The following is a 22,898-nucleotide window of genomic DNA, read 5'->3' on the forward strand; positions in this document are numbered from 1 at the left end:
AATGGTGGAGCAGCACCATTAGCTTTGCTTACACAACAGTAGCACGCTGAATGCTAGAATAGTGTCAAAGAGTGAAAAGTTGCCTTTAAGACAGGTTTGGAGCTTAAAGCCAACACACACACACACACACACATTCACATATTTGTTTTCTTTCATCTTTCACCCATATAATTTTGGCCCTGCCTGTCTTTCCAATCTATGCCATCTGCCTCATCATTTGTTAAACTGGTTGATCTAACAAAGCAGATGAGGACCTATTTGTAGCCATTGAAGAGCTCCTTTTCTCCCTTTTGTCCCATTTTCTCCGTTTCTCTTTTACCAGATGGCATGTATCTGGAGGATATTTATTTGAGTGTAAACGCATTACAGGTTTTTTCACCTCCTTGGCTCCCAGACCATGAAGGCCTATCACATCCCACTCAATAGTCTTGCAGATATTTTTCCTCAGTATTATGAATCACCAATTACCTAATCTGGGCGCAAATGAAAACAAACGACTTCCTTTTTTTAGATGTCATACATTATGTAATGTGCATCACATGAGTGTCTGCTCGGGCTGTGTGAAGAGGCACGCAAGGTTTGTGTATCGGGTTACAGGATGGAACTGGTGTGTGTGTGTGCATACGTGCATGTGTGCATGCATGTGTAAAAACTAGGTTGCCTTTTTTCCATTACTTTATTATTGCATAACTCTCTGATTGCATAACTTGCTGATGTCCTGTCCCAAGAAAGAGCATTAAGACACTACACACCAGGCTCTCCTCAAACACATATATTCTTTTTCTTTTTATACTCTATGCTTCTTATTAAATGTCCTTGTGTATGTTATCCAGGCTGATGTACTAGTCTTATCAGTTGCCCCTACACACCACACTACCATTTACATATGCTATAATATTCTTCTGGTAATTTTTGTTCTATTTCTCCCCTCCTACCTACCAAGGGTTTTTTTTTTCTTCTCGCCTCATACACACATAACACTACATGGACCTAGACTCCTATCATATCCTCTCTTCTGTTCTGCTGTCGTGAATGTATTTTCATATAATACAAGTGGGGTTTTTTTCTGGAAAATGCTATAAATCTTGGTGTTTGCCAGTTAGATATGAACTGCTCTGTATTGTAGTTCAGGATTCACCTTTCATTCTCACACCAGATTGGGTTCTACCTCAGCGTTCACATCTTACATGCTCTTCAGGTGAGGAACAGGAAGGAAGACCAGTTACTGGGCTATAAGAAGTGCTCTCTTGAAGGACGTGAGCTTCCACGCTGCACAGCTTCAGTTCCAGAACTAGATAGGTAAATTCATCATGACAAACTTTAATGTTGGCTTACAAAGCCAGTCGGAAGGGTTGAAGCTGATTCATAAGCTTGAAGCTAGGTTGAAGTTGAAAGGCAGAAAGGGTGGCAGATAGAGAGACAGACAGACAGTTACAGGTAGAAAGATAGATGACAAATAGAGTGATACAAGTAGAAAGTCAGATGGTGCTAGAAAGTGACACGAGTAGATAGGTCGAGAAAGTGTTATTAGTAGAAAGACTGAAGGAGTGAGAGAGTGATACAGGTAAATTGATAGAAAAAAAGGAGAGAGAGCATGTGTGTGTGTGTGTGTGCTTCTGGTAGATTGATAGAGAGATAAATGGAGAGATTGTGTGGCATTGATAAAGAGATAGATGAAGTGAGAGTATCTGTTACAGGTACACTGACAGAATGAGGGGGAGAGAAGAGGGACTTCAGGACGTGTACACGCAGGTGTGTGAGAGTTTTGACAGTTGGTGTTTGAAATCTTGAACAGTCTGTTTAAGTCTATGGGAGTTTTTGGGAAGTAACTTGAAAGCTCAAGCAATTATAACAGTCCAAATTTTTCAATTTAAGTCAATCAGAATTTTGGGCAATTTGAGCCTCTGTAATGGGAAATAGCACACTAAGTCACAACAGGCTGTGGTGTCAGAACAGGCTGAAGGTCTTTGGCGAGTTTGGTGCAGGTAGCTTGAAAGGTCTAGGAGGAGTAGTGTTAGAAAGGTTTGGGTCTCATCACCATCATCATCATCATCATAATAATAATAATAATAATAACAACAACAACAACAACAACAATAATTATAGACTAAAACAGCAGAACATGTTTCCCTCCAGGTCTTCCATATGCCTAGAAAGTAACTCAGATTGCTTTCTCAGATTCTTATTATGCTTGTCATAGCCGGATATGGATGTTTATGACTAGCAAGTTGCTTCAAGCCTTGTTTCTCTTACGTAGCTCTGTTCTGCTTTTACTTCATATCATATTCATACTGCCAGGTACATTAAATTGTTTTTTGATCAGAAATGCACAAGTTCCCTACCTGCAAAGTAAAAATGGTAAGAATTCGATTGACTGTGAACTGTGTACAGACCAGGGTATTGAGGTAAATGTCGGTGTTACCTTAGAAAGGCTTGCTCCAACCCTTAATGAGCTGGAACTGGTTTTCAGTTCAGGGGGGGGGTCCAGAAATACTGACCTTTCCCATCTTTGCTCCAGCTGATGTCCTTTTCAAAGCACAGGCAATTCCATGAACTTTAGAAGCACAATTACCAAACCAGCTAACAATTTTATTATTAGACGAAAGCTTTTAGACGTTTCGGTTCTAGCGGCTTTGCCTTAAAGAAAATTCAGTCTAAGTTTTTGGCTAAATGGTTTGTAATTGTCCCTACAATGTTGCTGCAACATTATTAGTTGTAGGAACATAAATGGTAACAATCAAATTCCCATGATGTTAGTTTTTGTCTGAGATAACTATAACATTGTGAAACAAATTCTTAAGGTAGATAATTTAGGAACATTGCAGAAAGGTAATCTATATACATATATAATATTAGTTTCAGCTCCAGCTTAACCATCTTAGAACCATCTGAATTCTTTCTGAATGATCTAATAATATTCTCAGCTGGCTGTATGTATCCTCAAACTTCGGAGGGTCTCCATGATGTTTTAGAAATAAAAAAAAGAAATAAAGAACACAAAATGTATACTAATCAAATGTCCACTGAATATAGATTGTCTATGTCATGCACACTCTCCTATTTGAGCTCTCAGTCTTATGGTTTAGACACTCAGAATATGATTATCGAGTGTAATTCCCTTCATACTTACTGGACAGTCTTCCTAAAATCAAAAGCAAACCAGTGTTGACCAAATAAAAATATTCCTTTTTATACAACGTCAATAGCGTCTTCTTTGTTTCACAATGTACAAAGTAATCTGAACTCTCACACTGTCTGGAAACTGGTTGTATAATCTTCTATGCTTCAGGAACAGGAGCATTGCCGCAGGCCTTATAAAAGCCCAACCTCTCTGTTAAACACACTATTCTTAACCCTCCTGTTTACTTCAAATTAACCTGTCCACTCCCGAACCATCAGTAATTTCACGCCTGGCACTCAAACACTATTCTCCAGACAATTCTTTTTTTCTCAGCACTTCACTCGCACGGCATGTTATGTAAGATCTCCCTCTCTGGCTTTTGAACAACTCTCTAAAATCTCCCATTTCAGCCATCCTGAGTATAAATTTTAGTACCTGAAGCCTGAGGTTTACTTCAGATACTTGTAAAATATATATTTCAAACACAAAATACTGTTTTGTAGTAAAAAGTATTTTTGATCTAGAAAAAATGTAACTAGGTTGGAGGAGAAGAGACAAACTGGTTCAAGCTGACAGGAAAGCTACAGTAATATCAATAACCACGCTTTACAACTGTGGTGAGCAGAAAAGCATCTCCAAATGCACAGCTAGTGAAACTTTGAAGTGGATGGGCTACAACAACAGAAGCCCAAATCGTGTTCAATTCCTGTCAGTCAAGAACAGGAATCTGAGGCTTGCTTGTAAGAACTTCATCTACTATGTCAACTGACAGACTAGAATTGATCAATCTTGCATCTTTTAATTTTCTCAATATACAAAGCACATTATTTGGACAAATGTTTGTGGACACCTGGCCATCACACTCATTTGTGGGTCTTCCCCAAACAGATGCCACAATGTCGGAAATATATAATTGTATACAATGACTTTGTAGGCTGTAGCATTAGAATTTCTTTCCACTGAAACTAAGAGGCCCAAACATGTTGCAGCATGACACTGCCCCTGTGCACAAAGTGAGGTTCATGAAGACATGGTTTGCCAAGGTTAGGGTGGAAGAACTTGAGTGGCCTGCACAGAGCCCTGACCTCAACCCCACTGAACACTTTTGAGATGTATTGGAATGCTGATGGCACCCCAGGGCTCCTCGTCCGACATCAGTGCCTGACCTCATTAATGCTTTTGTGGCTAAACGAGCAAATCCCCACAGCTACATTCCAAAATCTAGTGGAAAGCCTTCCCAGAAGAGTGACAGTTATTATAAGAGCAAAGGTAGCACTACATCTGGAATGGGATGGTCATAAAGTACATATGGGTGTAATGGTCAGGTGTCCAAAAACCTTTGGCCATATAGGCCATACAACAAAACTGTTCTGTTGCCAAACCAAAACAACATAAACAACAAAACAACAAAACAAAACAAAAGAGTTCTGTCATCTATCCTTTCGTGCAGTTTGAACTTTGGATTAGACAATATGTGCTTAGTCTATCTACAGTGAGTTGTGGCTGTTGTTCTACTTTCCTCGGTGCCTCCAGAGCAGTGTCAGGTGTTCTCACACACCCCATAATTCCATGCACAGAAAGAGTAATTAGCTTCCCGCTGAGGATGGTGGCTTTAAGGGAACGTCCCCTGCTGCTTGCAGGGAATGTATGAGCATCTTGCCATCCACACTGAGATGGGACTGCGGCTCCACTGCATCAGTCCCCTGCTGGTTGTCCCACATCGCATTGTCTCTTTTGCAAGAACCTCTATAGAAGGAAATTAAATCTTTGTTTGGTCCAATTTATGCGTATTATCTTTACTGCTGACAATTCTAAATGAAAAATCAAGCTTGTGGATCGAAGGTGAAAGGTTAATGAAAAGTGCGCCGGGTTTTATTTCCAGTCATTTTGAAAGAATCGTTTAAATCTAGAATTGATGGATGATGTTTACACTGCAATGCAGATGATCCCTTACTTCATGTGTAGCTTCTGATGTTGTGAAATTAAACAGCATGAGAGCTTTAAATAAAACGATACAGAAATACAACAATGTTTTTATCTTGTCTGGTTGCTGAACAAAATCCAGTCTGAAAATTAAACTGTCCGCACCTTCATCTGTCACACTTCCACCTTCGACTTTCCGTTTGCCAGTGGAATATTCTCACTCTCTGCCAGCATAACTGGAACAATATCCTTCACTAGCAGCTGTAACGAGATCTTGATGATGTGTGCCTTGACATTATGGTGGAGGGTGCAGTATTCTGGCTGTGATAAAAGAGTTTACCATCTCTGTCACCCCTGTCCAGGGTGGAGTTATTATACATCACATCACGTCACCTTCTTTCAGAAGGCAATTTTTGTTCATGCAGGCCGCACCTTTTACATAGAAAACTGAATTGTAATTATGACTAAGCAAATACATGCCCTTACTTCTTTCCTATTTATTCGTGACACATGTCTGAGATCAAGTATTCTTCTTTCATATATTAAAGAAGCAGGCAGGAATATGTTTTTTATTCTGTGATTACAAGCATGTGAGGTTATGTAGTTCTTCCACTGACTCAACATTCAGTTGGCTTGTATTTGAAGTTTTTCTCTCATAGTGCATTAGCAAAGCCATGACGCACTCAGTCAATGAGACAAAGCCTTTCGCAGTGACTCATGGCATGCAGATTCTCAACGCTGTATTGTTCCCGAAGCAAAAAAAAAAAAAAAAAAAAAACACAGATTATGTGCGGCTCTACAGACCAGAATAAATCCCCATTGTTTTTGCATTGTGCCTTTTCCCAGGCTGTGAGGAGCTTCAGATGTCTACCTCATAGTTATCTAATCTCACCAGGGCTCTGGTTTCTTTGCCTAACTGCCTTCTTGATCCAAAGCATGCAGAATCAACAATCCAGAGTTTTCTCCAGGAAATTAATCTTGAGTCATTCAATAAGAGGATTATAGTAGGTAAAGGCAATAACAGGCTAAACCCCTATGACATCTCACACATGTACTGATTCAGTAAATATAATTTTCAAACCAAATTTACCAGAACTCTTGACTTTTATACCAAACATGCAGCTTGCTTGTAGCCAGACATAACATGGTGCCAGCCAGAGAGACCATATTCTGCACTTTTTTTTTTTGTCAAAGTCATCACGGTAAGTATTGTTATTGTCCTATTCATTCTGATTCATTCTGTAATCTAAACATGTCATGCCATGCATCACTGTGCATAATAAGAGAAACATTCTGTGATTCTCTGGAAAAGACGTCAAACTCTCCCCCTCAAAATACAATAACAGAGGCCTTTGTCTTATTGATTTCCAATAATTTATGTGTCATAACATAGCAGCGATTACATGTTGGAGGGGGCTGCATCTCTGAACAACTTGATTAACGCCTCATGAGTCACAATCAAAGAGGTTGTGCAATGGGCAGAAGTGAAAAAGTCGAATTTCATTAACTGGAATTTCATTTGTGAGTTTTTTGGTGTAAAGTTTTTTTTTTATTATTGTTTTGAGTGACAAGAAATTAAGCAACTACAAAGATGTGGAAAATGCCTATACTTCCCTTATATAATAGTTATGTCTGGAAGAGTAGCACACAGTTGTTGGTGCAATTACACCAACGGGCATCTGCTTTATCTCCCGTGCCACCCATTCCAAGTAGGCTTCAGCATGCATCTAGATAATAAGCGTACAAAGCCGCCATTATGGTCCATGAAGAAATGGCCCTTCGCCCTGGGCACAAAATTGCCTTTAGACTTGTGTCTCATTCACAAATAGTTTCCGCAGCAGGTCAATGGCAGTTGCTAAGATGCTGCCCGCGCTGCCCATTAGTGGTGTTGCGTCTCGGCCAAGGTCGCACTCTGAGCTCAGAGAGAGGTGCATGCTTTTTATACCACAGCAGAAACCTACACTTTTGGTGTCAATTTTACCTGCACCCATAACTAGTTAGCATAGGAGAAATGGATAATTATATGTTAACAACAGTGCTTGAACCGGAACCTGAGAAGCACGTGGACAGTCGCTATAGGGAAGTGTGGCATTACATCAAACTGGTAATGCTATAGCCGAATCAAGTGTCAAAAGATCATAAAAGAGCTGTCTTTCAGACCGCAGTGTTTTCAAAAATAGCTCCTGGCGAGGGAGACTGGACAAAGAAAAAGACTTTAAAAATTCACCACTCTCATGAATAGCCAATGAGGAATAGCTGAATGCACAGCCAAGAGTGATTTATTTGGATGGCAGCACATTCTCTTTGGATTGAATATCTTACATGGACAATCCCCATACAGTCGCAGACTTTTTAAAGATATCCTTTTACATGTCACGTTAAGTATTTAAGACTTTAGTCATGTTACTCTTGTGTCGTCTTGTTGGTCTGAAAAGCATATGTCTTGCTGATTCATATCCAATTCACAGTTAACAGTACTTTGAATAAATACCTCTGTAATGCAATCAGAATATTGCAACTTGAGGTAACATTAGATAGAAAACATTCAGGAAAGGGAAGTTCTGGGAAAAGATGGATTAAAGATTGTTGATGCAGCTGGTTTCTACTGGTGAAATTATACACACAATTTAGAGCCAATAACAGACTTTCCAAATGATCAACCAGGTCAAACAAGGGTATTTGATGTTGATGTCACTAGGTGAACATACTATCACAAATGAAGCACTTGCCAAATTAAACCCAGATCTTTTGAATTTGGGGGGTGTTTGGGGGGCATGGGGGCTGGGTCTAGTGGGATTAATCAGGTTATTTAACTGCAATTTATTTTCGCTTTACTGAGTTGATAGTTTGGCCTGCCACACTGACAGCTAAAACCTGCAGGGCTTTCTTTTCCCATGAGCCTCACTAAACTCATGCCACTTGCCAGCTGGATTATTGTGGGCCCCTTTCCAATAAAGCACAAGTCTGCCTGGGGCACTCTGCCTCCAGTCCCGTCTCTGGCCAAAACACAAGTGCACTATTTGTCACTCTGGAGTTTTGGAGACCGTGATGTCTTGACAGCAGGTTTTAAGACAGCTTGGTTTATAAGAGCATGCCAATGGATTAACTCATTCTTATTATTTATTTTATCAAATACATTTAAATAATTTCAACAAATATCAGACATATTCCCATGTAAGTTTTTTTTGGGGGGGGTTGTAATCTTTATTTATACAAAGCACGCATTTCTGTTCAGCTCATACCTTATTCAACAATTGGTGCAATGCATTTGCATACATTAGTGCTGTGTGTGATGGCATGTACATCTAGTTCTCCAGAACTTCAGCTGAAACCAATCTCAGATCCTAGAGCTCAGTAGTCTCCTGAGTTATTACAGCTGCCTATGTGACTGCTGAGGTTTTTTTTTTTTTTTACCTAAACAGTATGTTTATACACAGCATGTTTTCCTTCAGCTCATAGCTTATTAAGCCTTCTTATAGTTCAGCAAAAAAAATTCATTAAATAAGAAACACGTTTATAAGCTGTTTATATGGAGCAAATCCGTGTCTAAGTTGCAACTATACAAATGATAACGCATTTGAACGAGCAAATTAATATAAACCTTGCAGTCGGAGTCATTATTGTAAATGAATCAACACCTTCTGACTAATCAGATTTGAGAATTCAGCAATGAATAAGTTTATCATACACATCAATATTCCGATATTAATCGAAATTTGGTAATATTCTAATTAGTATTGAGTCATGTAAACGCTGCAATCCGATTGCCTGATTCAGATTAAGACAATATTCTGATTCCCCAGATTCTGATTCTCTCCCCTGGAATATACCTGTTACGGAAACTATACGGAAAATTGTTGCATGTAAACACCTTATTCAGAAAAACTACTGAAATGAGATATATGCACATGCTCAGTCCACAAGGAATGATGCTTAGCTGTAGGCTAGGTATTTAGGAATGGCAACTCAGGTATACTTACCTTAAAGGAATTTGATGTGCATGTAAATGTAGTCAGTGTTGTGGTAAACTACATTATTGTGACCCACGTCTAGTGAAAAAAAACAAAAAAAACAAAACTCTATTAAGGAAAGTTATGTGAAGTCCAGCAGCCCAACAGCCTCCTCAGTCTTATTACAGTTAAATGACTGCTGAGAGAATGACAGGGATATGATATGACAAGTGGAGACTGGAAGACAGAGTGATCACGAGTGGAATTCTCCACTGCAGGACTGACATGAAAGCTACCATTGTTGCCTTTATATATCTATTACATAATTAATAGCACCTCAATGACTTCAGTGCTTCATTTTGCTTTTCTTTCCCTATTCTTTGGGTGCTTTACAAAGATACAAACATACAAACAATGTTAAAGCATCGAATGCCTTATTTAAACTCTTGTCTCCGATGAGCCTTAAATAAATACTCACTGCATCCATTTTTAGATGTGCTCTGTGCTGAAGGTACTTATATAACACCAGAGGAACACTACACCATAAAACGTGGAAAATATCTGAGCCGTGTACTGAAATGTGATTAGATTCACAGTTAAGTGATACTGCAAGTGATTAATTTCTCCATAACAAGTACAGAAAAAGGCATACGGAAACTTTGCCAGGATTTGCTGTGCTTTGGGAAAGTAGGGTGCATGAAATCAGATCTGTGGCTTTCTGGTATGCGCTAATGCTCCGTCTGTTTATGTGTCAAATGGGTTGAGGAACAGTTAGGTTAAGCATAAAACCTAAATAATGATCTCTGGAAAAATCGTTATGAAGTCAGACATACAGTATATTGTGAATTGTGATAAATGCTGTGCAAATAAAGATCTTTGACAAAAGCCAGTCTTCTGCTGCACACTATAAATACATGTGTAGTATACAAGATAAGCCATGTGGAGCTTGAGTTTGCTGAAGTACGTGCTTGCTTGCATGTCACAGTAAAGACCAAGCTGAGCAATAAGCACTTTCAGGTGACAACAACTAGCACTAGGTGATAACAACAACTAGGTGATAACAACTAGCACTTTCAGGTGATAATGACACACTGCACTGAAATTCCTTACTGGCAGGTGTTATGAAATGCAAATGAGTAAACACAAAGAATATGGTAGCAGACAGGCCATTTTCTCGCCAAAGCGAAAACCATTATGTGCATTTAAACCAGATTTAACACATGCCTGCCTCAGACATTTACTTTGTACAGACAGGTTTGATGGGCACTTTAACATCAAAAAGGGTGTTCCTCTAACACAGTCTCTAGGCTGTTAAACACCAAATATTTACCAGCCTGGGTGTTTGCTGACCGCATTTTAAACTGCTCCCCAACAAACCTGATAAACCAATGTCAAAAAACCTTAGCCTATTTAAGCAATATTACACAAGGAAGAGTGCAGTTATACTGAATGTCAGCATGGCTGTGATTTGCTGCAGGCACGACCCTCCAGGGCGAGTGCTGTAGGTAATCACAGCTGTGCCGATATTCAGTATAACGCACAATTGCGAGTGCAATATTACAACATCACAACAGTTCTATAAACAAGAAATTAATATTGAGTAAGTGTCATTTCAGACACAATATAGCCAATTGTTCTGGGCTTTTGTCCTCCGCTACAAAAAATAGATCTCAAAGAAAACACACTCACTTTATAGCCCATATCCCACTTTATAGGCTAGCTAGCTCACAATTATTTGTACATTCCTGTTAAAGGTGCTTCCGAAATTGGCATTCTTTCTTCCTTTTCATCTTCCCTTTCATAAAAAGTTATATTCCTGAAAAGTATCATTTGCCATGTGCACTGATGATGTCACTAACTCTACTGTAATAACTGTTTGAATCTAGGAAGTGGAATTTTGCGTGTCAAACACAGTGATACTCAGTGAAACGTCCCAGTGTGGTTAAAGGAAATATAGGCACACTTGGAACGCTACTCAACCAATCACGTTAGTGGACTGGAACTAACTGTTGCATAAATGTAAACAAAATGTTAAAACTCTTTTAACCTTAAAACAATAAATATTACAAAAAGCTCTTAGTTTTGTTATTCCGATTAATTTTTCCAATTTGTTTTGGGGTTAAAATGAATGAGTATTCTTGAATGACCCAGATGTGTGTCAGCAATTACTGGGTAGCTAGTAGCAAGAAGGGTAGATTAAAGATTGCCATTAGTTCCTGTTTTACATGCTCTACATGCATTAAAAAAAAAGGATATTCAAATCACCTGAAGTTTCTGCATATGTTGATCCTATCTTTTATTAAAACAGATTAAGTGTACATCTTAAACAGAAAATAGCCTAGCATTTCCAGGCAGGCTGAAAATGTACTAAAACATATTTTTTCATAATTGGACTCATCAATATTCATGTATTTTTAGATGTAGTATATATTTTTTTTGTAATTAGTCAATATATTTAAATAATAATAATAATAATTGTAAAAATAAATTACACTAAAATGTAAATCCCATTCAGTGTGTGCCAAGAAAAGGGGTGGAAAACCTTAAAGCAGTTACAAATACTGAAGTTACTTCAGAACAAACATGATGTTATGCAGAATTGGAGCTGAGAAGCTGTGGCCAGACTAGCTGGAATGGTTGATCAGAATGTCCTTGGCTGTCCAGATGGTTAACACTGTTTATCGGAGTGTGACACCATCAGCAGGTCAGATTTGACATTAAATCCACCGTCCCAACATGGTTGATGAGAAACACCACTGTTCCACACCAAAAAACCTACTCTCTAATTACCGCTCAGAATGATCTATGGCTCCCCCTGCTCAGACAATTAGGAAGCCATGGAAATTGCTTTACTTTCCCGCCAGTATCAACACCGGTGCAGCCCACAGCTGATTTGGACAATACCTTGGAGTACTGGCTCACTGGAAGCATGCCAGAGTAATGTTCAAACATTATTGTTCAAACAAATGCCAAAGTACTGTTCAAACAAGGCCTTTTAAAATAAAATCTCAATTTGATTGCTCATGATTTGCAGGTAGTGTAAGCCATACTTATGGACTTAGTTTATTTGCATGTCATGGGACAGAGTAGGAGTTTGTGGTATTTCCTGGGTCGTTGTTTGGCAGAGTAAAGGGGTCAGACACAGGTCTTTCAACTGGAGGAAAGAGTATCAGATATCAGGGACAACTAGCAGCAATGTGGGCAACAAGAACACTGCAAATAGTTTTTCCTGACCGTTTTCCACAGCTGGAAACTAGTATGTATGTAGACAGCCTACATTTTCTGAAAACAAGTTATACCAAGTTATATAGTTCTGAGGGTGAATGCTTTGATATAGACTTCGATTGGTTCTTCAGTGATTAGCACACACGTGCACAATCCAAGATAAATAGGTAGTTTTGATATGCAACAGCCTGTTTTTTGAAACTTCTTCCACTTCCAAATCTGAAAAAGTGCACCTTGAACCTCTGTAAACCGTCTACAGTATGTAATTTGAAAAACAGATAAAAACTGAATACAACTGACAGTTATGGTTGATTTGAATTTGGCTTCAGCACTCCTACTGTCTGATACCATTACATCACCAGTAATATTCCTAACTGAATAGACACCTGTCATGATGATGAGTGGCAGGCGGCTTCACATTTAATTGTTATGCTTTTGATTTCTCCCCCAAGCAGATGATGGACTGCAGATGGGCATTTGATGGACCGTGGCATAGCTGTGGAGAGCAGGGACTGAGTGCTTGGCTGCAGACCCAGGCACGGTGTGTTCAAACATTCATTCTGGTGCCTCCCACCACTGAGGCATGAAGAGGGAGCAACATTATTTCTCAGGGCTATCTTTTACAGAGCTAATCCCTCCATGGTGCTGCTGAGGAACACAATAGGTGTATGCACTCCCAAGTTCACAAATAAATAAGCATACTGTTCCTGAAATAGACAGGTAAAGAATAGAGGTGATGCAAGGTTTGGATCACTGCAAATTTGAAATGCTTAGGCATCAGATCAAAGAAAAAGCTCTGACGTCTAAACATATATCAGCTTTCTCAATGTCGGAAAACTCTTCCAATCCAGACTTCAGCAAACTTATTTGATCAACCATTTACTAATTCAGCTTATCATTTATTCATTTACTATTCGTCCACTCTCATAAACAAACAGAATATTCCCATCTGAAACAGTTTGCTTTCTACTGTTATTTTAATCCATCCATTTGTATAAATCCAGCAGAGTTGAACTGATTTTATCTCATGAAATAGTGAATCAATACATAAACCAAATAAGGCTCTTATAGTTATAATGATATAAGCTTTCAGGTAAGCTTATACCATTAAGTACATAAATCTATCACCAAATAAGTGACTCACACCACTTAAACAAGGCTCCATTAACAAAACCATGCACCAGTTCCTATTACTGTCTCCTAATCATTAGGGCCATTCAAGCATACTGTTTGACAAATGTCAGTGATGACTCAGTAGAAAGGGTGGAGAGATTAGTGTGGACCCCGCACAATAGTCATCATGGGGTGAACGTGTAGGCTGACAGCTTTGCATTTGCATAATTCAGATCCGCTGTATATTATGGACAGACAAAACTCAAAAGTCACTCTTTGAGTGTACTGCTAAAATTGTTGCATAAAGCACTTTTGTTGGCTATGTAAATGATCATACAAAGTATAATTAGAGTTAATGAATGTCATTTATGCTAGTACTGCATCATCATGGGTGTCACAATGAGGAGAAACTTGAATGGGTATGTCAAACCCAACTATCTAGCATATAGACATAAGACAAGACTAACAAAAATTTTCATTAATTATTAAAATATGTTCATCTCCTGTTTCATTTGAGGGTGGCACATTGCCACCTCACAGCTCCAGGGTCCCCCATTCAATCCTGAGCTTTGTTACTCTTTTTGTAGATTGTCACATGTTCTCTCCGTGTCACTGTGGGTCAGTGTTCCTGGGATTTCAGATCTACCACAACCCTGACGAGAATAAACTGGTTACTAAAGATGAATGAACGAATGAATGAATGAATGAATTGCATATACCCAGACAAACAGTAATAATAAAGGTGGAAGAAAATTGAGTTAATTGAATTGAGGTTGAATTGAGATTTGGGCGTCAGAAAAGCCCTGCTTCTTTTGTTAGGTCTAACAACATGGGAACCATTCAATTTATGTTCTCAAACATTGCTGAGATTGCTGAGGGCGGTGCCGCTTGAAGTACCATGGAAATGGGTTTGGACCTCAATTTCACATGGACAATTTCGCTGTGCTGCTGGAACTACGGTTGCTACTATGGCCTTAGGATTGCAATTACCACATTCAATTTTACACTCAAATCTCCTTTAGTGGACAGTTGATTAGTTCGACAAAACAGACTTGAAACCATAGATATAAAAACCATAAGGAACTTCCTTTTACTGTCACACTATTCGGTGTCACCCAGATGAGCATGGGTTCCCTTCTGAGTCTGGTTCCTCTCAAGGTTTCTTCCTCATATCATCTTAGAGAGTTTATCCTTGCCACCGTCGCCACCGGCTTGCTCGTTAGGGATAAATTCACACACTTAAAATCTGTATCCTGTGTTTTATATATTTCTGTAAAGCTACTTTGAGACAATGTCCATTGTTGAAAGCGCTATACAAACAAAACTGAATTGAAACTTCTTACAAGTGGGTGACCTTTTGTTTTCAGTATTTTGTATTTTTCACAATTTTGTATATCAATTTTGTGCAAAGACATGCCTAGACAATATAAGCAGCCCTTCAAATAACCAGCTAATTAATCAACAACTGGATCGAGTTTGTATTTGACATCATTTTCACACAAAGCCATGTGAAATGTATTACATCATCATCATCACTTATTTTTCCTACTGTCCATCCCAAGCATTAGTCTAAATAAAGTCTAGCCTAGTCTGCAGTGCCAAACCACAAGCGTGTATAATCTTGTTTGAATGACGCCTGAATGAAACCAGTCCAAGAAAACAAAAGGCGTAAAATCTTATCTAATTATCTCCCCTAACGACGAGCGAACCATTTCTTCAACAACCCTTTAAAATTAGATTTGGTTGCTTTCTTTCTCTTTGCTTAAAAACAACAACAACAACAACAACAACAACAAATCGTCTCCTTGGCTGTGCATATTAATGAGGCGCGAGCGAGCCCTTTTTAAAAGCTGCCGCTCGAGCGCTCCGTCAGATGCGTGGACAGTCTGTGGTGGAATCACTTCAACCTGCTCACGGCTGTAATCTCCTGAGACACACAAACACACCGAACGACAAAACTAGACCGTTTTCATACGTTCATGTCACAAGACATTGACTTCTGAGAGACAGGATATTAACGTTTAAGAGCGTGTGAGTTTGGTGAATAGAAACCCTGCTGAAGAGGAGCTCCTCAACCTGCACTGGGATGAATCGCTGCACAGCCGCGTTACTTCTGTTGGTCATTGCAGTTTATTCGCTCAACACAGAAGGTAAATATTCTCGTTTTCTTAATATTTTTCTGTTCTTTCTGTGGGGGAAAAAAACCCGTTGAAGTTAATATGTTACCAGTACAATTTGCCACATTCTCAGGAAAAGCCTACTAAACTGTATCTTTTCTGTGACTGGGGTACTTGTAGGATGTATTTTTTCAACACGGTAACGTCCATGTTGTGTATTTTTAACTGATTTCAAGTACATAGTTTCACCTTAAGGGCCAATGTTAGCCTATACCTTTAATTAGCTTCTAGAGTAAAGAATCAAATCCCAGTTAACAAATGCTTGGCAGAACATTCTGGAAACATTTGTTTTTCATTCCCACAATGTTCTGAGACAACAGACCTTTTTTTTTTTAAGTTCCAGGAATGTTTTCTTTACTGAAATATATCATTTTGCACAGAGAACATTCCAGCAACGTTCCCATAACTTTTAATCAGCCTTATGAGAACCTGTGATGCTTCAGATAACGTTCTCCTAACGTTTAGCTACACAAGCTGAACCTCTCAGGAACCTTGTGCTGGCTTGTAACGTTCCCAGAACATTAAGGGAACGTTCTCAGATCCATCAGGTTCAAATTGTGTAAAGTTATCAGATTCGAACCTTTCGGGAACTTTGCAGGAGTCTCAGGGAGAAAGTTCCCTTAATGTTATGGCAACCTTTAAATAATTTGAAAAATCTCAGGAAATTTGTGGTAACCTGCAATGGGTTGGAGAACGTTGTGTTTTTTAAGTTCTCAGAACATTCAGGAACAGCACTGACCTTGTTAACCAAAATAAAACAGTCCCAGAAAGTTATGAAATTGGTCCACCAAGCCTCCCAAACAAAAACAAACAAACAAATCAAAAGGGAACAAAATGCTAATTCTAGGGAAATGTTTTGTGTTTGCTAGAAAGGTACACTTCCTGCACTTTTGCAAGTAAAAAAAAACAACAAATAAATACAGGTTCATAAAAAAATAGAAAGATGTATTCTCGAGGGTCTGACGATAGATCACAGCAGGCATACTAGTTACTTTAGGATATTATGCATGAAGGTGACTTGTCTTCATTCTTGCCTTCTGTTTGGATTCATTCATGTGCCTGAGTGTGTTATAGGAACATAGTCAAGGTTATAACTCAATATCATGTTAAACTATCTCTGCTTAGAGCAGCACAACTGTCAGAGCTGGATTTTTTTCTTGCTCTGAGTAAAAACAATTATTCGAGCACTTAAAGTTGGCACAACAGTGGTGTATAGTGGCTCATTGTGTTGGATGAGTTAGTTTTGGCCCCTGGCCCGGGAGGATGCTGAGTGGAACAGGAGAAGATTGGTGGAGCAGAAGATGTAGGTCACACGTCCTTTTTAAAGCCAGCAATCTAAACGCAAGTACATCTTCCACAGACTCGGCGTGGTGGAACATACTGGAAACATCAGATGTCACGGTTTAGACCTGTTAACAGATAACAGGGTACATTATATTATTGTAAGCAAATTTGTAAGGATTTACACAATACACTCTCAGAAATAAAGATACCTTGTTGTTGGATTGGTACCATCAAGGGTACATCTTTTTTTTTTTTGCACCTTTTGTACCATTTTCCAAGGAATGTTCATGTGGTGTACCTTTACTTAGCTTTTAGAGTAGTGATCCTACCAATTCTTGTTAAAGGTATCTACGTACAATATACATACTATACTAAGGGTACAAAACATGCCCCCTTGATGGTACCAGTCTAGCAGTAAGGATACAGTTTGGTACCTTTATTTCTGAGAATGTATGGTCAATCAGTATCCCATTGGACACTACATGAATTATTTTGAGCAGGTGTTTCTCTTCAAAAACACTATTTTCTGAAGTATTTCTATAACCATTCCGTATTCAAACAACTTTTTTTATTTTTCTTACAGCATACAAATGCAGATGCACCAGGAAAGGCCCCAAGATACGATACAAGGACGTGCAAAAACTTGAAATTAAGCCTAAACATCCTTTCTGCCAGGAGAAGATGATATTGTAAGTGCTTAATCCTCTGTCTTTTCTCGCTGACCCTGCATCCGTTGTCATTTTCCTACATACAGGACAATCCATCGGTATGGGAAAATAATAAAAGTAAGGCAATATCCAATGTGTAAAGAGAAAGAATGCGTGTTTGCTGTAGATGGTAACCTGATGGCTGTGTCCATCACTAAGAGCTGGGAAGGTTTGCGGGGGAGCTGCTTACTGCTCATTTATTATTGACATTGTGTTACATTAGAATCAATGAGACTCCAAATGGCATCTCATCTCTTATTTAATTCCAATTATCAGTTATCTGATATTAGTAATACCCTGAAAAGGAGTAAGCAGTTGAAGATGGATGGATGGATGGATGGATGATATTAGTAATGTTATCTTGTTTTGGGTTTTTTTCCTCATTGCAACGAAGAAAACATATTGTGCCCTTATTTATTTTAAGTAAATAGTATTAAACTGTTTTAAGATTATAGGGAATTTTTCATCAAATGGAAATTGTGAAACACAAATAAAAACAAAATTCCAGAGTATTTGGGGCTGTAATGCAATTTGGCCAAATATTATTGTGCATGATTCGATTTATTGCAGTTCTGGGAAGTAGTAGATAGCAATATACACCTTGTGTACACAGACCAGGATGTTGTTCTGCCTGTTTATACTCGTGTTTATGCTGCATTCAAGTTGAAAGCCTGGAGGTACACAGATGGATATCAGCTTAAGAAAGCGTTCCTGAAAAAAAAAATGTATACACTGCTGCCACCTGCTGTTCTTTTTAGGAGTTATGAATGATAAAATATTCAAGAGGAAAAGTAAAGACTATCAGTATATACATATTTGCATAGTTACAGGGATATGTGGATAAATGAAATATGTGTATACAATACTTGGGAATGAATTAATGAATTATTCCTGTGAGAAAAGTGTCATCCTAAATAAAGACATTATACAGCATTTTAATAGTTTAATTCGGAGAGGGTTTTTGTTCTGTATGTTTCAAATGTTTCAACACAAAGTATTCACGAAACTAAGAAAAGCACATTGTGAACATGTTAAAAGATTATTAAATTGGTAGTATCTCTCCGTCTTTCATAATTATGAGCATTCTCATATGAGGGATCTGTGTTATAAAATCTAAATTGACAAACGTATATTTCACTCACACTTACATAATTCTCTTTCTGGACGCAATGCCAGAGGACCTCAGTGTAATCCTGCATTAAAAGGTCTATTTGTATGAAATTGTGGGTTCTAGTCTGAGTGAAAAACAATCTTGCTGACTGCAGAAAGACTCCCTATTCTCTCTCTCTCTCTCTCTCTCTCTCTCTCTCTCTCTCTCTCTCTCTCTCTCTTCACTCTCTCTTTCCCAGTGCCTGGCAGCAGACTCTTTCTCACAGTTTAGCATTCTGGAAGCCTCCAAAGCCCCATATTAGTTCTCACTCTCTGTTCTCCAAATGTAGTGAAGAGTTAAGTGTCAAGAGAAGGCTCTTCTGGCTACAGTGCTGTATGATTAAGTAGCAAATGAAAAGGATCGTACTTAGCAAAGTCTTAGTCAGCACATTTCATCGGTTTCTGTAACTATTAATTGGTTAGCAGGATTATTATGACCAATTAAAAAAACTGCAGGATTGTGTTCTTTGCTACTTGGATTTGATTCTGTTACCTAGCAAATGTTAAGCGGATCACTCTGAGGACAAAGTGGTTTGAATTACTTAGAGGACGAAGGTAGAATTATCTATACTCAGTCCCCCTTTAGCTACTTCACAATGTTATTACAATGGTATTACTGCATGTCATAATACTCTCACACTTCATAATGACAGGATTGGACACAGGCCATATAAGAACCTAATAATAACAAAACAATGTATAAATAGTCTTCTGTTTGCAGATTATGACTGAATACATGTCTGCCCCCCTCCCTCTCCTTCTTCCAACCCATCCCCATGCTCCTTTCTTTTCTTTTCTTTTTTTTTTGCTCTCTCTGTTGCTCAGCGTCACCATGGAGAATGTGTCCCGTTTCAAAGGTCAGGAATACTGCCTGCACCCCAGACTACAGAGCACCAAGAACCTGGTCAAATGGTTTAAGATCATGAAGGACAAGCACAAGTAAATGGCAACACCAACAGAACAATATCAAATACAAAACACACTTGCCTTTGGCTTCACTGGATAGCAAAATATCTTTTATTAGTATGAAATTGCAGGAACACTGTCCTTTACAGTCCTAGATTTTGACTGAATCAGTGTGTGATACAAAGATATTAAGTACTAATAAAAGTTATGATGACTCAAAAGGTTTTAATGAAAAATGTGCAATACAGATCTGGGAAAACACATACTAGATAGGCAAAAAACATTAAAGAAGAACACCCCATGACCAAGGACATAAACCAGAAATATGGTATATATACACAGTGTGATTAAGTAATAACAAGGCACAGGTTCCTCCATGGCCGGGAACCAATGGAGCAAAATTGTCCATGCTCTCTGAGTGGGAGGATAGCATACTCTCTCTCCCCTGGCATTCACATAGGCACTAGCCAATCATGAGCATCTGTAAGCTTATTTATGAGGAAGAGGGCAAATGGCACTTTCCTCTAAGTGCAATATCATGCAATTGTGATGTAGTTGGCTGGCTTCATGTGTCTCAGAGGAAGCAGGTGTTATCCCTCAACATCCCCATATGTATTTATAACTTTTCTAACTATGTCAGCTGATTAGACAGTGGAATACCTAAAAGATTTAAATCAGTTTTCTCTGATGTCTGCAATTTCTACCAAGACCAAAATTTTTTTTGATTCCATTTGTTTTACAGGGTGTATGAAGCCTAAAATGCCATAGTGTGAAGAGTTACGGAGGTTGAAAGTTCTGTGGAATGTACAAACCCACCATTGTGCATCTGTGGATCAGCAGAGGACCAGTTTTCCAAGAATCGCGAGGCATTTGCTCAGACAAGCTTACCAAGCACAAGACCTTTTCTTCAGGAACAATGTCTAGGAAGACACTTGTCTTCCCAAAAAATAAAAATAAAAATCTTATTCACATTTCAAACATAATTGTGGTCCAAAACAAGCACTATGAATTTATTCCACGTGTTAGACTTGCAAAAAAAAAAAAAAGGCCGTGTAAGAAGGTCTGTGAATCAGATTTAGATGCGAGTGATCACTACCTTTTCAGCTGGAATGTTTTTAATCCCCTGATATAGGCTTCTCATTTATTTTTGGTCTGAGTCATTGTGTTGTGGTATGTAAAAGGGTTCTGCCACAAATGTTATTTAACTACCTGAGAGAAGCCATACAGTAGTGTCCAGATGGTTTAAACAACATAGAGATCTAAAGGGGTTATTCACTTCCCCAGTCGTCCGTACGTGAATACAGACCTTATGTTATTTTGATATCTCAGTAAAATTAGTTTCATATGTGGTGATATAGAGCACAACCATATTTGAAAAGGGAGTATGTATGTATATAAATATCTTGTAACTGTTTACTGTGTGCCATACCACCATACAGCAGGTAAAATGAGTTAAAAAACAGAATTGTGAGCAAAGCAAATATTTTCAGTTAGCACTGCCAAGAGTGTGCTCATCGGCACAGATTTGCGAAACCTTTCATTTATCTTCATGAACATCTCTGCACAGTTACATACACTAGAGAGTCATTTAAAACCTCATATAGTTTATCTACAATATCTGAGGGAACATGTTCTTATTGCACTCCATTTCTTCCTCCAAACACTACTGAGGTTTAACCTCTCCATGCACACATTTCTGAAATGAGCATGTGAATTTTGAGGCCTACAGTAAGTCAGTTTGTTTACCTAAACCTCTGTATTCAATCCTAGCTCATCATAAATTCTCCACCACCATTCCATGGTCTATGTGGGCCTCTTCTATAAGGCTTTTATTACTCAGGCTTATTTGGTATGACAAGTCTGGTAGATTATTTCCACTGAATGGATTGTCATGTAAATTATATGTACGAGAAGTATGCATCTTGTAAATACAGAACATTTGGCCTAGGTGATTCGTTTAGAATTTCATAGTAGAATTATATGTTGTATTTTAAAGTTGTTTCACTATTTAAATATACAATAACAAAAATATTCCAGCCTTTGTGTTTGGGTTTACCCACCAAACACTGCTTCAGTTGCATTCCAAGGAGTGTAATGTACAAGCACAGCAATAAAACTATTTAAATGACTCTTATTCTGACTCTGTGTTATTCTAGTCCTGTTCACATTATACTAAGTATATAATTTATATAGTGGACAGTTGAAGATTAGGGGGGAAATCACCTGGTCTTTTTCCAATCTTCAAGTGTCTAGTTTGGGTGACTCTGTTCCCATGATAGCCTCAGATTACTGTTCTTGGTTGACAGGAGTGGAACCTGATGTGGTCTTCTGCTGCTGTATCCCATCCACCTCAAGGTTTGATGTTTTGAGCATGATGTTCTGAGATGCTTTTCTGCTCTCCATGGTTCTAAAGAGGGATTATTTGAGTTTCTATATCCATCCTGGCAGCTTGAACCAGTTTGGCTATGTTCCTCTGACCTCTCTTATCAACAAGGCATTTCCACCCACAGAACTGTCACTCATTCACCTCTGATCTCTCACATCAACAAGGTGTTTCATCTTGCAGACCCTCTGCTCACACAATCTTTTTTGTTTTTCGCACCATTCTGTGTAAACTCTAAGAGACTGCTGTGTGTGAAATTCTCAGGAGATCAGCGGTTTCTGAAATACTCAAACCAGCCCATTTGGCACCAACACCGATGCCACGGTTAAAGTCACAGAAATCAAATTTTCACATGCATTGCGCTGCTACCACATGATTGGCTGATTAGATAACTGCATGAATGTGGAGGTGTACAGGTGTTCCTAGTAAAGTGGACGGTGGGTGCACATTGGATATCAAACCATGGTGTTACACTTGCATATAAACAGCAGGTGGCAGTAGTGCAGTATATGATTGATGTGTTAACTGAATTCATGTTAGGAATTTCTGATGTTTTCCAGATTCTGCTCTGGAAAAGGTCTTTCGCCCATGCACAGTTTGATTTGGAAGGCTAGGATTGTTAAAAGAAGTGTTTTTTTTAAAAAGTCCAGATGTCCAAAGAATTTCTCACTTGTCTTTGACTAAATTGGATCTGAGGTGAGGAAAAGGAGTAGAAGCAAAAGGGCAGTTTGTATGCACTGCCCACCATTCAACATAGGGTGGTGCTCTTGTTCAGCCTAGGCCAAGTTCATGATGGTGATTAAAGACCCTACGTGCTACTTGTTAAAAACTGGCAAGTTACCTTACATTAGATTATTCACAACTAATGACGAGTGCTGTATGGAGATCTTGAAAATTAGGTCTATAAAGTTATACATTAGTTTAACTTCATCAGGAGTGTCAAACTCACATTCTGGATGC

General features: G+C 38.6%; 1 protein-coding gene across 1 annotated transcript; it reads left to right on the plus strand.

Annotated features, from left to right (window-relative positions):
• The first annotated feature begins 15,184 nt into the window (after positions 1-15,184).
• cxcl14 (chemokine (C-X-C motif) ligand 14) lies at positions 15,185-21,683 on the plus strand. Its single transcript, XM_053631372.1, has 4 exons — positions 15,185-15,482; positions 17,377-17,482; positions 19,475-19,588; positions 20,298-21,683. Exons 1-4 carry the CDS (start codon positions 15,419-15,421, stop codon positions 20,311-20,313), a joined length of 300 nt encoding a protein of 99 aa, XP_053487347.1. The 5' UTR covers positions 15,185-15,418; the 3' UTR covers positions 20,314-21,683.
• Positions 21,684-22,898: the final 1,215 nt, after the last annotated feature.

This window comes from Ictalurus furcatus, chromosome 8, assembly GCF_023375685.1.
Source record: "Ictalurus furcatus strain D&B chromosome 8, Billie_1.0, whole genome shotgun sequence".
Lineage (NCBI taxonomy): Eukaryota > Metazoa > Chordata > Actinopteri > Siluriformes > Ictaluridae > Ictalurus > Ictalurus furcatus.

Excerpts from the sequence above, each read along its gene's own strand:
- cxcl14 (XM_053631372.1), top strand. The coding sequence starts at position 15,419 with ATGAATCGCTGCACAGCCGCGTTACTTCTGTTGGTCATTGCAGTTTAT. Across the intron at positions 15,483-17,376 it reads TTATTCGCTCAACACAGAAG|CATACAAATGCAGATGCACC; the intron begins GTAAATATTCTC and ends TTTTTCTTACAG. Across the intron at positions 17,483-19,474 it reads TGCCAGGAGAAGATGATATT|CGTCACCATGGAGAATGTGT; the intron begins GTAAGTGCTTAA and ends TCTGTTGCTCAG.